The 21,281-nt window shown below is 40.3% G+C and overlaps 3 protein-coding genes across 6 annotated transcripts; 2 read left to right on the top strand and 1 right to left on the bottom strand.

Moving 5' to 3' along the window:
* The first annotated feature begins 118 nt into the window (after positions 1-118).
* Positions 119-4,273, top strand: aqp7 (aquaporin 7). Its single transcript, XM_028406235.1, has 6 exons — positions 119-445; positions 1,188-1,314; positions 1,390-1,527; positions 1,631-1,749; positions 1,848-2,065; positions 2,186-4,273. The coding sequence occupies exons 1-6, from the start codon at positions 308-310 to the stop codon at positions 2,373-2,375; spliced, it is 930 nt and encodes a 309-aa protein (XP_028262036.1). The 5' UTR covers positions 119-307; the 3' UTR covers positions 2,376-4,273.
* Positions 3,726-5,895, bottom strand: tpgs2 (tubulin polyglutamylase complex subunit 2). Its single transcript, XM_028406234.1, has 7 exons — positions 5,719-5,895; positions 5,526-5,605; positions 5,343-5,430; positions 5,070-5,210; positions 4,787-4,900; positions 4,531-4,694; positions 3,726-4,162 (listed from the first exon to the last, which is right to left on the bottom strand). Exons 1-7 carry the CDS (start codon positions 5,891-5,893, stop codon positions 3,944-3,946), a joined length of 981 nt encoding a protein of 326 aa, XP_028262035.1. The 5' UTR covers positions 5,894-5,895; the 3' UTR covers positions 3,726-3,943.
* Positions 5,896-6,022: 127 nt separating this feature from the next.
* Positions 6,023-18,727, top strand: kiaa1328 (KIAA1328 ortholog). 4 transcript variants are annotated; one of them, XM_028407137.1, is made up of 12 exons: positions 6,023-6,117; positions 6,547-6,582; positions 6,687-6,931; positions 7,065-7,165; positions 7,333-7,448; positions 11,614-11,738; positions 12,783-13,147; positions 13,245-13,454; positions 13,581-13,676; positions 14,065-14,141; positions 14,339-14,447; positions 18,387-18,727. In XM_028407137.1, exons 1-12 carry the CDS (start codon positions 6,060-6,062, stop codon positions 18,613-18,615), a joined length of 1,767 nt encoding a protein of 588 aa, XP_028262938.1. In that variant the 5' UTR covers positions 6,023-6,059; the 3' UTR covers positions 18,616-18,727. The 4 variants fall into 4 exon arrangements, with proteins under 4 accessions (XP_028262938.1, XP_028262937.1, XP_028262936.1 ...); XM_028407136.1 differs by having other exon boundaries at positions 6,687-6,940; positions 14,348-14,447; XM_028407135.1 differs by having other exon boundaries at positions 6,687-6,940.
* Positions 18,728-21,281: the final 2,554 nt, after the last annotated feature.

The raw sequence follows: 21,281 nt of genomic DNA, 5'->3' as shown, positions 1-21,281 counted from the left end.
ATTGGAGGGTGTGTCTGACTGTTGTGTGTCTGAGCATAACCAGGGGGAGGAGGAAAGGGGGTGGGATGGGGTGAGGGGAGGGGGGAGGGGAGTGGAGTGGCCTGGGTCAAGGCTGTAAAATATGGACAAATCACAATGGGTATGTCTGACTGAGAGAGACACACACGAGCTTACAAAAGAAAGGGAGCAAAAGTACATAGTTAAAAGAGATAGGACCTCTTGTGTGACATGGGAGATACATCAAGAAAATACTGACATTTTTGTCAAAGTGTGCAAAGAAGAAGGAGAATAAGGAGAAGAAGAAGAAATGAAGGACTTGGTGCAGTCTGTAGAGTTAGGGGTCTCACAGCGGAGGGGGGGTGCTGCAACACGACCCAAAGTTTGGCTAAAAAATGAACTTGTTCGTGTTGGACTTGCTGAGTTCCTTTGCACGTATGTCATGATGGTAAGAATATTTTTTTTTTATAAAAGAAATCTTTACACTTTTTGTAATACACTAAATTATATTGATTACTCCACTGACAACGTCACTTGCTCAACATGTTGTCTGCTTATCTGTAACAACCATATGTCATTAATTATTAATGTCATGCACTTAACCCTGATAAACTGCTCCCATACTCACATACACATGCACAGTACACAGTCACATGGCAGAGATCCTGGTTGGGGATTGGTGGGTGCCAGTGGGTAAAGCAGGAAATCTAGAGTCAGCCACATGGAGAGGGTTATAATAGTCACATGTTACGTGTCAGCTGTTACAATAAACCCTATAGTTTGAACTGTGTAGGAAATACACATAGAGACATGTCTGGTAAAGACATGTTGAACATAACATGTAGATAAACATGTGAGCACACACACACACAGGCATTTAGTATATCTGTAACGGAACTACGGTAAATACTCGTGACTTTTGCAGGGGGAAGCACTCTTTTCCTGTTTCCTGAACCAATGGCTGCAGTTTTTTCAGTGTCGGCTTTTTTCATAAACAGTACCACCATTGTGTTGGATGTTTCTTAGCAGTGTTTTTAAATTAATTATTGTCCAGCTTTCTTTATTTGCTTTACTCATTTTGGTTGCTGCCAACATTTTCCTAAATGACACTGTCTGTAAAGTGTCCTTTATAATTTACTTATCACCTTTTGTGTGTCTGTTTGTGCATTCCGGATCATCTCTGTGTCTAGGCGTTTGGCCTGGGGTCTGTGGCCCAGGTAGTGACAGGACAGGGAGCATTCGGACAGTACCTTAGCATCAACCTGGGGTTTGGGCTGGGTGTTGCTATGGGGGTTCATGTTGGAGGAAAGGTTTCAGGTATGAAAACTGTCCCATACAAGACCTTTAAAGGGCTTTCCAATCACCGCTTTACTGACATATTTCTTTTTCTAGGGGCTCATATGAATGGAGCAGTGTCATTCACAATGTGTGTGTTTGGCCGCCTAGCATGGAAGATGTTGCCTTTGTATCTTTCTGCACAGCTTTCTGGCTCATTTTTGGCAGCAGGCACAATCTATGCTGTCTACTATGGTGAGCATGCAGTCCACAATCATTGTTATTGCAGGTATTTTAAAAGATCTGAATCTGAATGTGACAGAAATGACTGCCATGTTGATATTGAGTACCTTTGCAGAGGCCATTAATGACTACTGTGGAGGAAACCTGACAGTGACTGGAGCGAAGGCCACAGCTGGTATCTTTGCCACTTACCCTGCACCATACCTCTCCGTGATGGCTGGATTTATTGACCAGGTAAACTGGATTAAAGTATTACAGCTACAAATCACAGTCATCTGCCACATCCTGTCTGAACCTTTGTCTTTGAAATATTTGTGCTGTGTGTGTGCTAGGTGTTTGGCACAGCCATGCTGCTGCTGTGCCTGATGGCTCTGTCTGATCAGAGGAACAAACCAGCAGTTGCTGGCAGTGAGCCTGCTGCAGTGGGTTTTCTGGTGCTACTCATTGGTATTTCTCTGGGCAGCAACAGTGGCTATGCTATCAACCCCACCAGAGACATTGCACCCAGGGTCTTTACTGCTATAGCAGGCTGGGGAGCTGATGTGTTCAGGTACACAGGATGACAAGGACATTTTTTAGGTTCCCTGTTCTTGCATGCCATTTAAACTAGAGGTCAAAACAGTGTGGGTAATTATTAAACAAATTGAAAAGCCTTATTTGCCTTTTTCAGGTCTGGCAATGGATGGTGGTGGGTGCCTCTAGTTGCTCCCCCAATTGGAGGAGTATTAGGGGCAGGGGTGTACAAGGCCTTTGTGGAACTGCACCACCCACTGATCTCTGAACAGTGTGGGGGGCTGATGGAGGAGGAGTCTGCCCCTCTGGAGAAAGAGCAAAACATCTGTGCCAATGTATGTGTGTGACATCGACCCTGCCTATGTAAACAACTAGGTGCACAAATAGCTATGTGGAAACATCCCATTCCACTGAACTGTTAATCTGACAAAGTTGTGACTTCTGTGGTAGTTTAAAAGGTTTAAAGCAACACTAGAGACATGAAACAGTTTTTTATATTTTGCGTTTAAAATACTGAGATAATAGTAGCTGCCATACAGTAACCTTAGAAAACAAGATAAATATTGTTAATCACAACAACCAGCAGGGGATTGTAGAGCGTTCAGGCTGTGTGTGCATGTAAGACATGTAAACAGCTTCATACATCCATCTGAAGATAAAATGGAAACAGTATGAGCTGGCTCCCTGCAGCTTGAAAGGCCAACCAAAGATAATACACACATTTGTCTTTCCATGAATCCACTGCACAGCAGCCTACAGACAAAATGTGTAAATTTGCACAGTGCTTAAACCAACAAAGATGTTCAGATGTTTATTCAGACCTGCACAGTGGTGCCACTAAGAGTAGCACAAGGTTAAAATACTGGAGTACAACCTCTGCAAATTCATTCACCAATATCAAATAATCTGCGTCATTGTCATTATAAGAAAGAGTACTTTTACTCTTTTGTAAAATGTTACTTGAAAGCACCACATGCGTGCAGCAATGCAGTGACACAATGGCCGGTGAGATTGCTAAAGCTTTTGCCCAACTTTTTTAAGTACCATTCATGCATCAGGATGGCATACACGGCTATGTGTTCTACTGTCACATGCAATGGGGAACATCCTTCAGTTTCCAGTGGTGCTGTCAAATGATTTTGTCAAACATTTTATAAGATCTGCAGATTCACATGACTTTAGTTTTAGTTTTAAACTGTTACCAACACTCTCCAGTCATACAGGCTGTAACCAATTCAGTATTACTAACTGTCTCTCAAGTTCTTTTAAGTTGTATTTACCCATTCCCTTAAGAATCATACATTCTATAGTTAACATATAGTATTGTTGTATATGAGGATAAGTGCAATTAGAAAGTGATAGTGACCTTAGTGTTAGACTACAAGTCAGTATTTTTTGTGTCGTTTACAGCAGCACAGCACTAGATTTTATGAATTAGCTGCTCTGATTTGTCTTTACCAGTAGGTGGCATTAGTGAACAGTGAATTGAATAAGATTGTGAACCTATATCTGGTGTTAACTGACTGTTGATTCAAAGGCTACTCATTACTACAGGTCTAACACTGAGCAGCAGAAGGTAAATAAAACGTACATACATAATCAGGATTTTTCAGGTGTTTTTACATGTACAGCAAGATGTTTTTCAAATGCCTACTCCCAGTTCAATAGGAGAGCTGCCATCATTGACAAAAACAAAATCAAGGCTAGAAAGATGTTTTTATCTTCAACATTTCATATATCAAGTACATAATGGGTTAGCCATGTGCTAAACCATTAAAAATCCTGGACATGTACCCTCATGCTCTATTGCAAAGCTGCCATTAAACCAGGTTCAGCCATTGAGGAAATTGCAAATTGCATATCTAAGCCATTATTGGTCATGTAGATGAAAATGTCTTTCTGGATAAGAATCTTCTCATCGCTTTGCTCCACTGTGTCTTCCTGTGTTACCTTGGACCTTGGCAGCAGCCCCTGAGCTGCACTGTGTTGACTGCTTCTTCTTAGGGGCTGGAGTCTTGGATTTGCCTTTGAAAGCCTTTGTAGGATCTAACTTGTTGAGATGGGACTCTCCTGCAGGATCTGCCAGGCTGAGCTCACAGCTGAAGGTCAGGGGCTGATATAGAGATGCCCACTGCTGTAGAAGGAACCAGGACACATTTTAGTTTAAAATCATGTTAAGTTATGTAAACAAATGATGAGTGTGACAGTGGGGACAGTACAGAGAAATTAAAAATCCTATTTTTAACTTAATGGTCATGTGTTTTTATTCCAAAAGAACTTTTGACATTCAAGTCATTTAAGTAAAAACACTGAGGACTGTGTGCAATTAAAAAGAATTGTTTAAGTGCAGTGTAATGCCATCTTGTTATAATGTTAGATCAGTGTTTTGTACTGCGGAATGTAGTGAATACATGTTTTTATCAAACCTTTAAAGTATGTTGTTATGTCAGAAGACCATGTCACAACAAATGGTCCTCAAATGACTGATTTCCTATTTGCTACCTTAGCCTGGGGGCTTGGTCCATATGGGGTGAAGACATACTGCCACTCCGGCAGACCTAGGTGTGTTATCATCAGACGGTAGTAGGAGGTGAAGGTTGCTGTGAGGAAATGCCAGCACAGAGAGCGGTCTAGAAACCAAATTTCACTCTGCTGGGCTACCACACCTGAAAAAGATCACTATGTAAATGACACAAGTTTATTTTTTTAAGGTCAGAGGGTTAGCACAAAGCACAATGTAACAATATGGTAAAAACACCTGGAGTGCAGTTTTTGTAGACCAGGCACACTTTGCCATTCCCACCACAGGAATCCAGCTCAAAGATGCGGCTCCGGGTGTCAAAATGTGGTGCAGCATGTGCACGCTCCAACCCTGAGAGAGAACATTAATGGATCTTGAATAAATATTTACCATCCAATCAACAGTTCATTCATTAGACTGCTTTCTGCACAACTGAGCACACATAAACAGACATAATTGAACCTGACATGCAATAATTGTTGTGTTAAGCCCACATGAGAATCTGACAGTTGAAGTTTACCACTTTCAGTGTTGCTCTCCTCCCAATCCAGGTCAGCGAGAGATGGTGCATTAGGGAGAGCAAAAAGTGATACAGGTTGGAGCAGGGGGGACAGCCGGGCCACACTGCTGACCATCATGCACCCTAAGGGAACACACTCATCTGGAAGATAGACAGATTTGTGTCAGAGTTGAAAAGACAAAAAGAAAGAGCATGTAATTACATCTGTATTATTTCATTTGTAGACTTTTGTAATATTATTTCCAGCATATGAGGCCATATGAGAACACCTACCATCTAGTTTAACGCTCCATGTTATTGTGAATCCATCAGTGGTCAGATAGAAATCTCGCAGGTCTTCTGGTAAAATACATGTATTTTTCTGAGGAATGAATAAATACAACAGATTATTAAACATGACAATAACATACAGCCAGATAAAAACATTATACAGTATCAGGCTTATGTTCTCCCTACCTGTTCCCATGACAGCAGGCTCCTCTTCTCTGCAGGCTCCCTCTCTGCAAATCGCACGTCGACCACACCAGGCATGTTCTCTGGCCCGAAAGGAAACAATTTCATTAATTTTATTCAAACACTTCATTCATTTACTAGCTAACTAGAACGTTAGCTTAGATGCAACTTTTAATACAAAAACGTCAATACACACCGAGTATTCGAGTAATGCCGAGTGTCAGTCTTTCTGCAACACCTTTAAACGCTAAGTTTTCCTTAGTCTCGTCCATTCGAAGGATTGCGATCACAAAATTGTACAGAAACCTGGATACATCGTCTGTAGATGGCCACATAGAATCATTCACCTTGCTCCACTTGATAACACACATACAGGAAATGACAGGCAGCAATGGCGTATAATTGTCACATATTTAAGCCAATAGAAAGCCACCTTCTTACACAATAACCAATCAGCTTTTTAGCTGTGAGACAAAGGCGGGACTACGATTCCTTGGCAACGCTTGGCTCCCTGGGAGTGGTGGCGGTTGATTCAACATGGCGGCGGCAGCAGCAAAAAGAAGTGGGAATTTGGGGATATTTTGGATGAATGGAGGTATACCTACTTTACTTACCTACAGTGGTTGAACACAGAGCAGCTTATGTTTGCACAAAGTCTATCGAATGATGTAAAAACTTTCGAAAGTGTCGAACAGGTGCTACTTCTGTGTCCATAGAAAGTTGTTACATGACGAAGTGATACTGTTTGTCAGCAATTTGTAAAGTTACAGATTTATTTATCACATATTTTAGTTTACGTTAGATAACGGAACAGCAGTATTGATGTTTCCTAATAATATCATCCTTGACTGTTTCCTTATGCGGTTAAGATAAACAATACAAATACCATTTGTGTTAAATGTTAGCTGTTTGGTTTCATGCTAGCATAGCATAATGTGGCTTTGTGTCAGAATAAGTATTGTTTGGAAGTTGACGTGTCACAATTATGGGTCTGAAGGCTAATCTACGTGCTTTTTCCTCATAGTGTCAGACGAGGAACAGCCCGTGGTGTTTGTTCCAGGTGAGTCTTTGACAACTTCTGAACGCTGTATAGAAAGTTTTTTTTTTTTTTACACCAGCTCGTATATTATGTCTAATCGCGTCTTTCCGTGGCTTCTTCTTCAGGAGTGGACAGAGAAGCCAAGACTCAAACTCCTTTCAGTCTGGGTCCAGGCAGCACCAGTACATCCAATAAAAGAGGCATAAGACGTGCTTCTGCCGGCAAAACTCAGACTACACAACTGACAGGAGACAAAAATCAGGGTCACTTTGGAAGTGGTCACTCTCACGCTTATACTAAGGGAAAAGTGTCAGTGCCAACAGAGGACAGCCTTTCTCCACCCTCTGGGACCTCTCTGCCATTAACACAAGTAAATCAGGTTATCTGTTTTTTTTATTTTCTTTTCCTTCATAATTGAAATATGGTTGGTGGCATACAGCATCTTAAATGTGACAGCATTTCACCCTTAATTAGTCCTATATTGTCAATTGTTCCTCACACAGGTTACCTTTGATGCCAGCAAGGCTAAGAGCGAGGTCTGTTTGAAGGACCTGTGTCCTGAAGATAAGCGTCGAATTGCAAATCTCATAGAAGAACTAGCTAGGTAGGCATCAGGATATGACACTGAATTCTGGGATAGAGTTACTGTTATTATTATTGTAGTCTCAGTGCAGTTAAACTAACACTGAATAAAAAATGTAATTGTGAACTCTTGTATCTTATGGGTTGCTACTGTTGCAGTGGATAATATGCTTATCTGCTTGTCTGCAGAGTGAGTGAAGAAAAAGAGCAGTCGGTGCAGCGTCTGAAAGATGAACAGGGAAATTTTGAGCGCAAAATCCAACATCTGGAGCAACAGAACCTGGTCATTGCTGAGGAAAGAGAGAGTATCTTTTTTTTTTATAAAAAGAATACACTTCAGTATTTTGATCCCTCTTTGTCCAAGGGAGAGACTGGTTTAATTTGGTGTTGGTTAAACATTGAAGCAAATTAGTTCAGATTATCTCATCTGGGTTACATTGACTGATTTCATTTAACAGTGTAGCATATTACTGTCTCTTATTGCAGTCCTAACTGGAATGAAAACCACTTTGTATTTCATGGCGGTCTCTTTCCATTCAGTGTTTTATAGTACATAAAGAAGTCACAGTTTAAATATTTCTGTTGTTGTATATGCTATTCTAAAAGAAAGTCTGCAGGGGGCAGTGTTGTCTTATGTAAGGCTACTTGATGCTTTTGGGCAAGAGTCTTCAATCTGATACATAAGGCAGAGAAATAGGACGGATGCATTTAAATTATTTGATGTTTGCTACAGTTGTCTTTTGCAAGTGCGTGTAGCTTATCCACTGTTGTGTACAGAATCAATTTCATGGTTGTAGCCATGGCCCAAACCATCTAAATCATCTTATCATCCAAAGATGAATTTTGATATTTACTGAGTTGACTGCAGCGTTTGCTTTTACTACATGTTTTTCATCTTCCTCCCTGAATGTTGACTAGAGAATATCTCCCAGTGCCTCCTGTTTAGAAAATAAGATCAGATGGATCACCAGCTGATTCCTGATTGTCTACAGTCAGGTTAGTGCTTAAGTTATAACATTACAACCCACTCACTTTCTTTCTAACAATTCCGCTCAGGTCAGACTGGAACGTGGCCAGCAGTCAATTTAGGTTAAAAACACTGCAAAATATGAAGAGTAATTGACCCGGCTGGTAAATTGCACGATTGGCAACGGCGGCAGGGAAAATTAGGAAAGCACAACTCAATTAAAGGCACTTTGGCTTGGAGACTTGGCATTTACACCAAACTTCTAAACTCTATTAAAAAGGTATTTGAGAGGAAAACGTGTTCTGATCCAAGCACCTCAGGGGGGATAACATAGTCTTTTAAAGTGTGTATAAGAGTCATGAAGGCTCTTCTCAGGCAGAAGGTTTCGACACTCCTCCGAAAGGTTAAGGAGACACCAAAGGCAAACACACTGAATGAGAGTCTTGTCAAGTCTAATTCCATTACGCCTAAGCTTATCTTATTTATCAAGATTCAGGGTTGTCAGGGGTATAAAGAATGTGGAGCTATACCTTAGCCCCAAGCCACCTAGGATGAGAGGAAAAAGTACCCTTGATATTTGGGATGTTCAGCTGACATTTGGAACTGACACAGGATTGAATTTGTGTTTGAGATAGGAAGGATGCTTTTTGTACTTCAAGGCATGTTGGCATGGACAAAAGTCAAGGTGGCGTTACTAACATGGCGTACTGTTCTGCTTGCTGTATCGAGAACAAGGCACAGCAGGTGCTACAGCTAATGCCATTTATTGAGTTGAAACAATTGGAAGGAGTCCTGCAGAGAGAGAGAGCAGCAGGGAATAGCAGTACTGTTACATGCCACTAATAAATGCTAATGTTGTGATGGAGAATGCCAGAGCAAAATCCCTTTTTACCCTTCACATTTTGGATATATGGCAGTTATAAAGGGAGAAGTGTGTTTTTGTGTTTACCTTAGCATTAAGAGAAGCCTGTTTTGGATGCTTAGGAGACAGTATAGTAAAGAGTATGTCCAGAATTTCATATATTTTAATGGCATAAATGTTGTGATTGCCGATATTGTAATGTTGTGATTAATATTGGTCTGCTATGGTATTTTTGTGGTCTGTTAAGAACAGCTGCTATGTAACTAAACTGAGACTGAAATATACGGTATGTTAATTTCATTTTAAATCAATAGCAGCTTTATCAATCTGGTGTTTCATATTTGACAGCCCTGGATCTTGGTTAGAAGCTTGCAGCTTGCACTTTTTGTATTTCTCATGGTCATGTAATTTATTGGGACTATTGTTTTCTTGGTCAGATTATGCTCAACATTCCGGGCGTTGATCTCATCTTCTTTCAAGATGTAATCAACCCATCATAAAGAATTTTTTGATGAGAAAATTCAAAATCATTTTCAGAATGATTACCAGCTGATGTGTGGAATTATTTATTTATTGTGGGACTTTCACTCAAGTCTCTTCTCTAAATTCAGTAGTATCGAAGCAGTTATGTAAACCGTCTTCTTCTATTAATTCCTCTCTGTTTCTTCCTTACACACATTCATAGACTCACACACACATTCACACATCAGTCTCCGCCCCCGTTCCTCTCAGATTCCTGCTCAGGCTCAATCTGTTTGGCACAGTGTGCAAAAGCAGGCTTTAAAATATTCCCCCCTCCTGTGCAAATTTGTTCCACCTTGAAGTGGATTTCATTATTTCATTTGAGCCTCGGCCTGACAGGCAAGTGAATCATTTTGACAGGCCCCGTCTGAAGTCTCTTCAACCCAAGCCCTTGATTCTGAGTATTTTTGGAGCAGGGGGGAGGAGTAAGTCATTGTTGGCACTTTGCAGCTCTGATGTAAACCAGGGGCTTGCCGATTGCTTGGCCCCCATTGGCTGATGTCCAAGGCTGTGGAGGAAATGTGTTTAGTGTAGCAACGGCTGAGAGGTGGAATCTTATCAGCGGTGCTCCACTTGGTTGAGATTACCTAGCACTTGCTGTCCTGGGACTCTGTTACTCTGTCAACACATTAACACACATTAGCTTCATTTATGCATTGGGATGCAATAGTTCTGCAGCCTAGTTGTTAGCACAGAAAGACTTTGTGTACATTGCAATGTGTGTGCTCTCCACACTATCCAAAGCTTTTATACATTATATTGTTCTATGTGAAGATGGTGTATATATGCCTGTATTAAGTTAGGCAAGAGAAATTATGTGGAATATGTATTTTATGAAAAATTGGTGAAATATGAGCAGCATGCAGTTTTTGACTGGATGGAGGTAAGGTGTAGCTGTATAAGCATATTCAGTATTTCCCCTTTAAGACCCCTATTCATGCTGTGTAAATAGACCTCCCAGCACAGGTTTACATGATGTGATGTCCTTGTGATGTCCTTAAGTTTTCAATATAGAACAGCTTCCACAGACATCAATGCAGCAGCTGAGGAGCCTCAGTTAGACGGAGGGTTCAATCAAAGTGTTTCCTCACATTTTCCCAGTGTTTATAGAAGCTGCTGCATTGCATTTGTCTGGTGTCTAGTCCTCAATTCAAAGTAGTCCCCGCTCTCTTCTCTTTCCCTCTGTTTCATTTCCACTACCTGATTGAAGTCTTATAACAGCCAAAGTGTTTTCTTATGGAGTGTTCCGCCAACTATTCCTTCAATAAGACTCTGCTTTGAACTTTGATTTTCTCTTTAAATGGGGGTCTTTTTTTCAAATGGATGCTGAGAAACTCATCAGCTGGGGGAGCACGGCCACTATCATAAAAAGATATGGCCTGGAGGAACACACTTTATGGTCAGCTTGGTTTAGTGTTTGTGTGTGGGCTGTTTACAGTGCAGGTGGGGAGTTTGTGCTCTCATGTCTTGCTGGTTTTGTGTGTGTACTAGAAAGTCAGACAGGTTGATTGTTGAATGTGTGTCTGAGTGTAGTGTTCTCATGCTCATTATCTTTGTATGTGCTGTTGTGGTGTGGTGCTGCCACTGTCATTAGTGGGCTCCTGAGGCGCAGCAGTAGTCCCGCTCCAGATTAGTTTTCTTGTGGCTGCCAGCTCTCTGTCTGGCAGATAGCCTGGCGTGGCACTGCCCAGCTCAACTCAGCACAGCTTGGCCCGATCCAGATGGTGAAAACTCTGTGCCACAACAACAACTTTGATTTTGCTGGCCTCTTCTCTTTCTGTTTTCAGCTTTGCTGTTCTCTCTACTTTTCTGGTCCAATGTGTAATTGATTACAGAAACAAGGATTTAATTCCGATTGTCAATCTAAATCCTGCTTCTGTTTTGTTTTCTTTGAAGTTGCCCAGAAGAACCTTTTCTTTACCAAAATATACCCTCGATAGAGCTGAACAATGATGTTATATTTTAGTAGTATAGAAGTATTTTGTGTAAAAAAATGAACCACCTAAAATTCCACCAGCATAATTAGGCGTATAGGGCTCACTCACCCAATTAGTTGTAAGGTATCAAGTGTTTTTTTTTCTCTCACTTGAGTCGTTTTACTTAACCCTTGGTCTACCAGGCCTGCAGCAACAATACAAAGAGTGTCAGGAGCTGCTTGGGCTCTACCAACAATATCTCTCTCAGCAACAGGCGAAGCTCAACCAGTCCATTGCCCAGCTCAGCCAGCCACTGATACGCAGTAAGGTAAGAATTGAATGGATTTTTGATGGGTTGTACATGCATTTACTGTTGTTGTAACCTTTGCACATGGAGTAAAAATGAACACTAAAAATCATTTTCAGACTCATGTAGCAGCCATCTTAAGAGAATTGCCATTTGCCATTCATCATGCACTCAAGCACAAAAAAAATCCTATAGAATAACATGCTACAGCGCACTGTCCCATGGCCAAGTGCCATAAAAGTCATACTAGCATGATAGTGTACTTCAGTCACTAGTTTGATATGACAAAAGCATAGTGCAAACTCTCTCAAGGTGACACTTTAGAAGCGAAAATGCTTCTCTGGCTTCAGCCTGTGTAAGGACAGATGACTTGGCTAACCTCGTTGTCCCACTGTGGCTCTGAATAATGTGCATTTGCCTGCTCTCTGACCCACAGCAAATTAGTCACAGTCTCTTCTCCAGTCAAATATAAGATCAGCTTTCCTCCGTATGTTTATCTCGTAATGTTTCTGACCTTGTCTTACATAGCATTTATGCTCATTTGAATACTGTCCTCTTAAACTTATGTCCCTTTCCAGTTTACAGTTTTTATGATGAAATAGCATGGATGAAATACATCCATGCTATTATAAAGCCTGAGCCTGTCTTAACACCCAACTATAGAAGTGTTGTTGTGAAAGTATTGTGCAGCAGCAGCTTGAGTTCTGCAGCTGTGTCTACATAGGATGTAGTCAGGTACAGCTGTTCAATACACAATCGTTGTAGTTATGTGCACAAAATGGAACTAGACCCAAAAAAGATGCTTTGGGTTGCAGCAACCCACATAAAGTGCAAGTGAAACGTGAGCTTTAGTGGAATACATTTGGGAAGCAAATGGGGCTTTTACTGCGCACAGCAACATGAGCAAATTAGGTTGGTAAGTGAGTCCTAATTTAGTATTGGTAAATTTCAGTTTGTGGCTCAGCTCTAAATTAAAGTTTTATGGTGCAGTCAAATGTTTTTGGCTGAAAAAAGACTCCCCATAATGCCAAAATACATTCATTGTCCTCTTTGTTCCCTGTCCAGGTGCTCAGTAGCGAGGAAGCTCCCAGCAGGACATCTACAAGCAGAGCTAATGGCTCACTCTTCGATGGCTCATACCTCGGCCTTGCTGCTACTGGAGCACAACAACCTAATATTTACAGGAGTGGTGATGGAATAAGGGGAGGAGTACAAATGTTGCTAAACCCTTCCTGTGACAGTGAGTCATGTCTGACTGAAGCGGTAGTCAAACAGGGTCAGAAAAGGCCATGCAGGAAGCCAAAGTCATGCCACAGATGCCATGACACTGGCTGTGAAACACAGCAATGGAGAAGTGACTGTGGCCCTTGCCTGGGAGATGGCCACCATTACCCCTTTAATGAAGAGGAGTGTGAAAGTACTTCTTACAGGCAGGATCTGAGTGTATTTTTTTTCCATCAGATTCAGATTTGTATCAGGGAAAACAATAACAATAACAATGGTAAAAATTGGAACATGTATTCACAGTGGGAATGTCATGGTCTCAGAGGCCACAGCAGCTCTGACCAGGCCACTGCTGGGTCATGAGGACTGGGAGGAAAAGAGGCACCAGCTGCTGCTGCAGAAGATGCAGTTAGAAATGGAGAGAGAGAAGCTGCAAGCACGGCTGGCTGAGCAGGAGGAGAGGCTCAACAGACAGAATCAGCAGCTACGCCAGTCCTGTCTTGATTACACTAGGTAGATTATGTAGCTATATAGAAATGAACCACACCTGGTGATATTGCTGGTTACATTTGTGGTTACTTTTTCAGTATTTGACATAGGGCCTCTCCTTTCTTTTTTCTCCCCCTATATTTTGAACAGGTTTCAACAAGCTTCTCAAACTGAGTTCAGCAGCTCACACTCTAGAAATGGAAGTACAGAGCCAGAATGTCTGTCCCACCAAAAGTTACCCTCCAGGTAAGCCAAGTAACACCTGCAACTGCTGTTGTCAAATAAATGCAAACTCTTTCACTCACAAAAAGAAGGCTTAGTATAGTAGTACAGCTGGAGACTAACTAAGTATGACACATATTGGATGTGATGTCATTTGGTTAGATGAAACAAAAACAAGCTCTTTCGTCAGAGATGTTGCCTTAGTTTGGAGAAAGAATGGAGGGGTGTAACACTGTTCCCACAGTCCAACACGGTGGCGACAGTATAATGCTTTGGGGATGCTTCAGTAAGTCTTGAACTGGGAATCTTTTAGGGCAGAAGGAGTCATGAAAGAAAACCCAAACAAGTCAACAACAAATATTTATTATTATAACTGTTGTTATTATTATAACTGTGTATCTGTCATCTTCAGTGTGTATGAGGCTGCAGGACAGAGTTTGCATGAAAAACACTCCCAAACTGTAACTGCCCTTCTGGATAATGGCAGTGGTAAGTGTTTTTACATTGGTGTAGCCACTAAGAGTAACATGTATTTATACAGGTATGATATCAGCATCTTAGGTCATGTCATTGCTAAACCTTTATATGAACTGCAATTTATTTTCATATGTCTATAAAATTAGTTTTTAAAACCTCTGAGCCTTGCAACTCATACTTCTGGGAAAACTTTTATTTTTTAACAACAAATCTTTTAGAACAGTCCAGAAGAGACGAGGCCTCAGCTCAAGCAAAGTCTGCTGTAAGCCAGAGTCAACCCACCTCACTGCTTGTGATCCAGGACATCCCAGACTCCAGGTAACTCGCCCGCACTGAACAGTGATGCATTTAACAAACATTTAAAAAATATCCTTAAATTTTGTCATTTCATAATGATTTGTAGTCCTTCATAAGCTTCATGTGCTTAATTATATAATCCAGTATAATTACTTCTCAGAAAAACAACAATAAAATACATCACAGTTAAGCACTGAATGATGCAGTATAAAAGGGATGAATATGTGCAGATTCTGAAGTCAGCTTTCCTTGGGACATATGGGAAAGGATTTGCAGTATTTCATTAGTTTACTGTGAACTGTGTAGGCAATTGCTGTTTTCATCTGTTCTCACATATAAAATACAAATATAAACTTTGAATCTTGAAGCTTTCCTTAGGCTTGCAGTTGATGCAGTGTTAGTGGCTAAATGATGACTTTTCCTAGTCCAGCTAACTTTTTGAGCTGTGAGAAGCTAAATGAAGCTTTTTACTGGGCTAGCTAGAGCTGTGGCCAGCCTGTCAGGAGACATGCTGCGTTCCATTAGTCGGCCTAGCAGGGATCCTGCAGCAGGTGTAATTGAACAGACTTCTGGATGCACACGCTGCCCTCCTTTCTCTCTCTGCCACAGTAATGAGACAGAGAAAGCCAGAGAGAGGGAGAGATGTTAAAAGTGTGTTTGAGGGTGAGAGCATTGGATAAAGTGAAAAATGTGCAGCGAGTAAAGTTAGAGCAGGCCCAGATGGATGGCAGTGGAAATGGTGAGAAAGGAATAGGAAGGAAGAGGATGGACATTAAAAAAAGTACAACCAGATTTTCCTACAAATTAAAATGACTTCTTACATAGGTTGCTAATTAACTGTGTGCGCGGATATATGTGAAATTGTAAATGCAAAAAAGACTTGTTGGTTTTTTGTTTTTTTTAAAGAACTCATGTTTTTTCCTATCATGTCAGATTTCCTCTATTAGTAAATATGGTAATTGACAGGAGATATAATAGCTGTAAGACAGGTTCCCCCTCCTTCCTTTAAAGGATGGTTCTCCAAAACCAAAGATCAAAGTTTGCAACTTCTGATAATTAACTCTTAACCACAGCAGTGCGTGGGCCAAGTTGAACTGTTAGCTCTGGCAGATGCCCATTAATTCCAGCAGGGGACCCTGAGTATCAGATCTTATTACCATCCATTTTCACCTCCAAAGCCTATTAAAATTGTTGGACTCTCAGCTACACACTGTGTTTTTTTACTGGCAGTAATGAGGAAGTCTGCCTCTCAGATGCTTTTTGTGGTTTTCTTGCAACATGTTTTTACATCTCTTTAGATAATTATAATCTTTGGTAATCCATTGATTTAGATTAAACATGTCTTTTTTGCAGCTGGTATATATTCAGCGCATAACTACATGTGGTTTGTTGGTTAGCGCATACCTTATCACAGTTGCTTAGATGTAGCTAGCAGTAGGGTGCTGTTTATTGTGGTATGGGGATACAATACCATTTCATTTAAGAGCTTTAAACGTTAAAACATCATCAAGGAACTCTAACAAGTCCATTTGCCCTGCTTGACTTGCTAAGAGGATGCGTTCTAATCACTATTAAATACATTTTTCCCAAATTCAAACACATTTGGGAGTCAAAAGATAACACCAATATATTAACAGGGAAACCTAGCCTACTTTAGTAAATAAAAAAATCTGACCTACTGTTACCTAAATCCTCTCTTTTAGTTGGCAACAACATGCCCCTTGTGCCCATCTAATCTTAACTAATTCAATCTTGATGTGCAAATTGCAAAACCAAGCTGGGGTTAACATTAAATGACCTTCTTAATCCTTTCATGAATCCTGTACTAGTTAGTAATGAGACAGTTCCAGCGCACCCGCCCATCTCATCTCCATCCTTCCTGCCATTGCCCGCCTGCTATTGATTGGCTGGGAAATTGACATGCGGGATATACGCAGTGGCCATTATAGGTTTTTTATCTTACTGTTTGGACTGCAAATGAAAAGGGGCGCTGGGGTGAGATGGCTATCTTTAATGAAAGAGAAGAGCCAAATAAGCAATGAAAGTTAAGGGAGTAGGGAGGTACTTGGGAAGTTTTGTGGAAATTTTATTTTACTTTACGAAGCTAGAAAAGAGACACGGTGTGGTCTTATTTTAATGTTTTTTCCGTATTAATGACAGATTGTCAGATTCCTTTCTCTGTTACATTGCCCAAGGGTTTGTATTGTTGTTGTGACTGCAGCACTTTAACATTGGGTTAGCGACTACAAAATGACCTGGCACAACAATGGTAGAAACTTGTGTTGCTGTGTCTGCTGTCCGTGCATTTTCCGTGAATACATGCAGCAGTGAAATAGATTTTCCAGGACTTCCTTGGGGAATATTAATATCTTGCGGCAATTCACAGCTTTGCTTCACGCAAACTAGAGTCAAGAAATGAAGTTCTTTGTTGCAGTGTATACTCCTCTGAAAATCTATTTGCATTCTTTCCTCCAGCCCTCATGCAATCTCAGTGCCACCAGCCCTCCCTCACCCCATCCACTATCATAACCCCCCCCCATTCCTGCCCAAACTGTACCCCCCACCCTACCCTTGTTATAGATTGTGACCGCCGGTAAGTGATGCATTATTCATTACCAACATGTCGTTTGTTGATGGATGGCTGTTTGAGAGCCCTGTCCGTTAAATAAATCAACAAATAAAAATGCAAATTCTCACATTTCGAGTGAGGCAACCAAGCCAGAGTCCCTCCCCCACACTCTCTCAGCCCTCCTCTCTATCCACAAAGCACCTCATTTCTCGTCTCTCTCTCTTGCATGCAGAAATGCACATTCATGCTCTTATTCTCTTCCTCTTTTTTGTCCTGTGTTGTTGACAGGCAGGAGGACAGGGTAACTTACTCAAGTTGCAGTGTCTTTGTTTATGAGTTATCATCACTCAGTAGACTTTACCCTCATTCAGTTTCTCTGTTTCAAGCTCAAATATGTGCATACATTAGTTCTTGGTGCCAAAGCAAAATATATCATGTTAAATCTTTTGAGCTACTGATATGCGCTGCCTCCAGTTTGTTTGAAAACACGACATATCAAGGTCCAACAGTTACGTGTGGAGGAGTACAAATGCACCCTGATTGCAAGTTCTGCCAGTGTGTCTGTCTGCTGACCACCCACATGCATATCAACAAGTACATCCCAAAGATCGCCCTTACCTGGGAGAGCTGTGTGTGCAAAGCCACGCAATGCAAATCGATGCAGCTTTAAACGAGCAGAGAATTATGTTAGCAACATCAGTCGACCGTGCTTTAAAGAATTCATGTTTTGTATCTGGAATGGCCGTCGTTCGACTGTGTATACACTGAATAATTTATCAAGCCAGCCAGACTGAGGGATTGAATCTCTATTAGCTTAATCTCCCCCGTTTTGGTTTATTTATTTCACTGCACATTCCCTCATTTCTATTCCAGGGGAGAAAGCACTGGGTTCTCTCCCCCTTTTTCCCCTCACACCTGCAAGAAACTGTGTTTTTCTGTCGGGACGCCCCAGTGGTTTTGACTTGTTAACGCTGCTTGTTAGGGTTCAGTAGGCACTTCAGCTAGAAAGGTTTTTGTTAACACTTGGAAGAGATTTTTGCTTTCATATTGTCTGTGTTAACAACTGAAAGGTGAACGACAAATATTTTTGTAAGCGTTGAGCTCAAACTAGACTTTAGCCTTTTGCATGTCTGGTGTTGGTCCCTTAGCTTGCACCTTCTCTGCTTAACTTTGAGGGCACGTAGTGTAACTGGCGGCCTTTGTGGGCATTTCTCTGCTACAATGAAACAGTGCGAGGATGCTCATTTACGGGCTCTCCACAGGGCTTTACTGGGTTCAATATTATAAACGTAGCCTGTGCCAATTCAACCTTTTGAAGCAAGTTGAGGTCGCATGTGGGGAAAAAACAAAAATTTAATCAAAACAACAAAAAAACTTTTTACTTTTTTCAGGTTGGACTTTTCTGTGGCTGAGTTATTGGATGTCTTTAGTCCTGTCACTGCACCTGAGCAATGCAAGCCACCAGCTCAAAGACCCAAAACATCACAACACAAGTCTGCCTTCAATGCTTCCAAATCATTGAGCCGAACCCTGCTCACCCCCAGCGGGCTTGTTCCTCAGAGTACTCAGCAGGACCCAGAAGAAAGCCAAATACTGGAGGATATTTTCTTCATCTGCTGACAAAAGGAAAACGAGTCCAGTCACTTGATATTCACCACTTCGGTCCTAACTTTTTTTTTTCCAACACATATTTCATTTTAACTTTTAATGACTTGATATTCTAAAAATAGAATTAGTGGGATGTTGTAGATTGCACAGTTGTTATGCTGTAATTCTAATTTTAATGTAAATAAATATTTATTCAGAATTGGTTCTCCTACTGTGTAATCAATACTGAACACTGCACCCTAGCTGTGTTAATTGTGTGCTTGAGAGTAAACTGCTTTCTTGTGAAATACAATTGTCCATTCTAAATCTCACAAAAATCAAATATGTATAAATTAATATTTTAGTGATTCTCAGGGAATATATTTGTCCCAACACACCTAACACAGCATTTTAAGGATTTCTTTAAGAAACAGTGGATGGCATTGCCTTCAAAACTATCAGGAAAAAAAAAACATCTTGTATTTATCAGTAATTATGACATGACACAGGGTACTTTATTCTAGACTGTGCTTTATTATTGGGCTAAGCTGAGACGCATCATTCATTTAAAATTACAAAAGAAGAGTCCAGGGGACCAGAGAATGGTGCAGTCTGGAGAGATGGGGGCGGGAGCCTAAAGCGCACTGCCCAATCAGAAGCTTAGCTCATCAGGAACCTGGCAAAGCTTAATATGCAACATTCATATCCCCACCCTCCATATGTGCTGAAATTGGGAAGTAGATTTCCAGAATACTTTGAAAACCACATGAAGTAAAATGTGATTCTAGCAATACTAGTGAGCTTTAGAAATAAAATCACAGATAACATCTCAAAAATGATAGGAACTCAATTGGTTTTGATGAAATAGTGCAGTTTTCATTGAATTTTGTTCCGATAGAACACATCAGTTGAACAAGATCAGAGCTCTGTCAAACAATACAAAGCAGGATTGCAAAATAGGAGGTGGGAACTGAAAACCAGAATTAGTTTTATGCCAGCTGTGAATGTTCAATTATCAATACATCAGACATTAGTTTATGACATATTAGCAGCAACTTATAAAAACCTCAAGGCATATTCAAATGTTGCGAATACTTAATCTGATTAAACTGCTTGTTTAAGATGAGGTTTCACCATTTTTAATTAACTATTTTTGTTTCATAATGAAAGTTAATGGTCAAAGAAAAATCTACCAATTATGCATTTTTAACAATTGTTTAACAAAGCTTGCATTTTCATTTTAGAACAGAACTGCATGGATTTATAATTACAAATATACATAAGGCTTCAGTGTTATACTGCATTATTGTGAAGTAGTGATTTAGCCACAGGAAAATGCAAATCATTCTTAAGAGGTTGGTAAATTTTTAGATGTGATGACAAAGTCGCACTTACAAGCAAACAGATTAGTGGCAAAAATAGAGCTCAGATCTTGGATCAAACGGCACAAATAAATAATCAAACAAATAAATAATAAAAAACAAATAAATAAACAAATAAATAAATGATTAAAATCTGTCTTTTGACATCACTTGGTCTATAGGAGCATTTTTCTCCATCATCAAAGAAGTGCTGAAGGCATGGTCCTGCAGACAGGAACAATGATCATCTGTGGACCACAGCAGTGGCCCATGCATGTCATATAAAAACTATTTGGTCACGTACCAACTCATAGAAAAATAATGCCATGAAAGCATGCATATCATCTCGGACATGACTTATAAATAAATATCTAAACAAATAGATAAATGATTCGAACCCATTAAAGTATTTTTTTTATTTTTTTTATAAAATAGGTCAATGTGTGTCTAAGCTCTAACTGAGGTCAATGCTCTCCCTGACTGTATTCTGGATAAATGCCTTGGTCAGGTCCTACAGTTTGTACCGTATCCTAGCGACAATTTTTTTGTACCTGGTTTTAATGAGCATTATCATGTTTTCATTCATATATTTTTTTAAAGTATTTAAAGTACTTTATCCAGTCCTTGTAGATAGAAGTAAAAGTCCTATAAAATATGCAAACCTATGTACAGAGGAAAACAGAGCAAAAAAGAAACAATTTACAGTATATTCATCGGTTTATGTATATATTTATATATATATCTATTTATATATTTATACTCAAACTTCTGCTCTGTTTCTTGTTGTTTTTGAACCACTATACTTTGTTTTACGTTTTTTTGTGTAAACTTGCAGCTTAAAGTTGGAGCAAATGACGATGAGGTGCTTGGCATTCTGGTTCCTGTGGTTGTTCTGCTTCGCCTGATTTCACTCGACATGAAAACATGGGTGAAAGACATGAGTGATCGCTCAAACAAAGTATAAGAAAAGCACAGTTCTTTTTTTTTTCAATTTTCTCAGAGCAGCGGGGCAGTCTGAAAGGGCACACAGTGAAGTGATCAGGGATACCAGACATATGACATTTAGCTTCAGATGTTATTGTTAAGCAGAGGACAGTTCAGGAGGATGTGCAGGAGGTTTTGTACTAACCGCACTGCACATACAGTCAAAGCAAAAACGGATCATGATGGTCATCTGGTTTGCACTCTATGCCACAGTCAGGAGATTGTTATGTGACACTCACAAACAGAGGCATCCTGGGAAGTGTAGTGCCGTCTTTTTTTTATAGCCTCACTGGATTTGGAAGGTAAATGTTAAATTATTCAAACTGCTAAAAAGGTTAGACAGAGACACTGGGG

Source organism: Parambassis ranga, chromosome 5, assembly GCF_900634625.1.
Source record: "Parambassis ranga chromosome 5, fParRan2.1, whole genome shotgun sequence".
NCBI classification, from domain to species: domain Eukaryota; kingdom Metazoa; phylum Chordata; class Actinopteri; family Ambassidae; genus Parambassis; species Parambassis ranga.
The sequence above is the reverse complement of the archived record's forward strand: the minus strand, read 5'-3'. Positions and strand labels throughout refer to the sequence as shown.

Excerpts from the sequence above, each read along its gene's own strand:
- aqp7 (XM_028406235.1), top strand. The coding sequence starts at position 308 with ATGAAGGACTTGGTGCAGTCTGTAGAGTTAGGGGTCTCACAGCGGAGG. Across the intron at positions 446-1,187 it reads TTTGCACGTATGTCATGATG|GCGTTTGGCCTGGGGTCTGT; the intron begins GTAAGAATATTT and ends CTCTGTGTCTAG. Across the intron at positions 1,528-1,630 it reads AATCTATGCTGTCTACTATG|AGGCCATTAATGACTACTGT; the intron begins GTGAGCATGCAG and ends GTACCTTTGCAG.
- tpgs2 (XM_028406234.1), bottom strand. The coding sequence starts at position 5,893 with ATGTGTGTTATCAAGTGGAGCAAGGTGAATGATTCTATGTGGCCATCT. Across the intron at positions 4,695-4,786 it reads CTACAAAAACTGCACTCCAG|GTGTGGTAGCCCAGCAGAGT; the intron begins GTGTTTTTACCA and ends GATCTTTTTCAG. Across the intron at positions 4,163-4,530 it reads GACCAAGCCCCCAGGCTAAG|CAGTGGGCATCTCTATATCA; the intron begins GTAGCAAATAGG and ends TTCCTTCTACAG.
- kiaa1328 (XM_028407135.1), top strand. The coding sequence starts at position 6,060 with ATGGCGGCGGCAGCAGCAAAAAGAAGTGGGAATTTGGGGATATTTTGG. Across the intron at positions 11,739-12,782 it reads AGCCACTGATACGCAGTAAG|GTGCTCAGTAGCGAGGAAGC; the intron begins GTAAGAATTGAA and ends TTCCCTGTCCAG. Across the intron at positions 13,148-13,244 it reads TGTGAAAGTACTTCTTACAG|TGGGAATGTCATGGTCTCAG; the intron begins GCAGGATCTGAG and ends ATGTATTCACAG.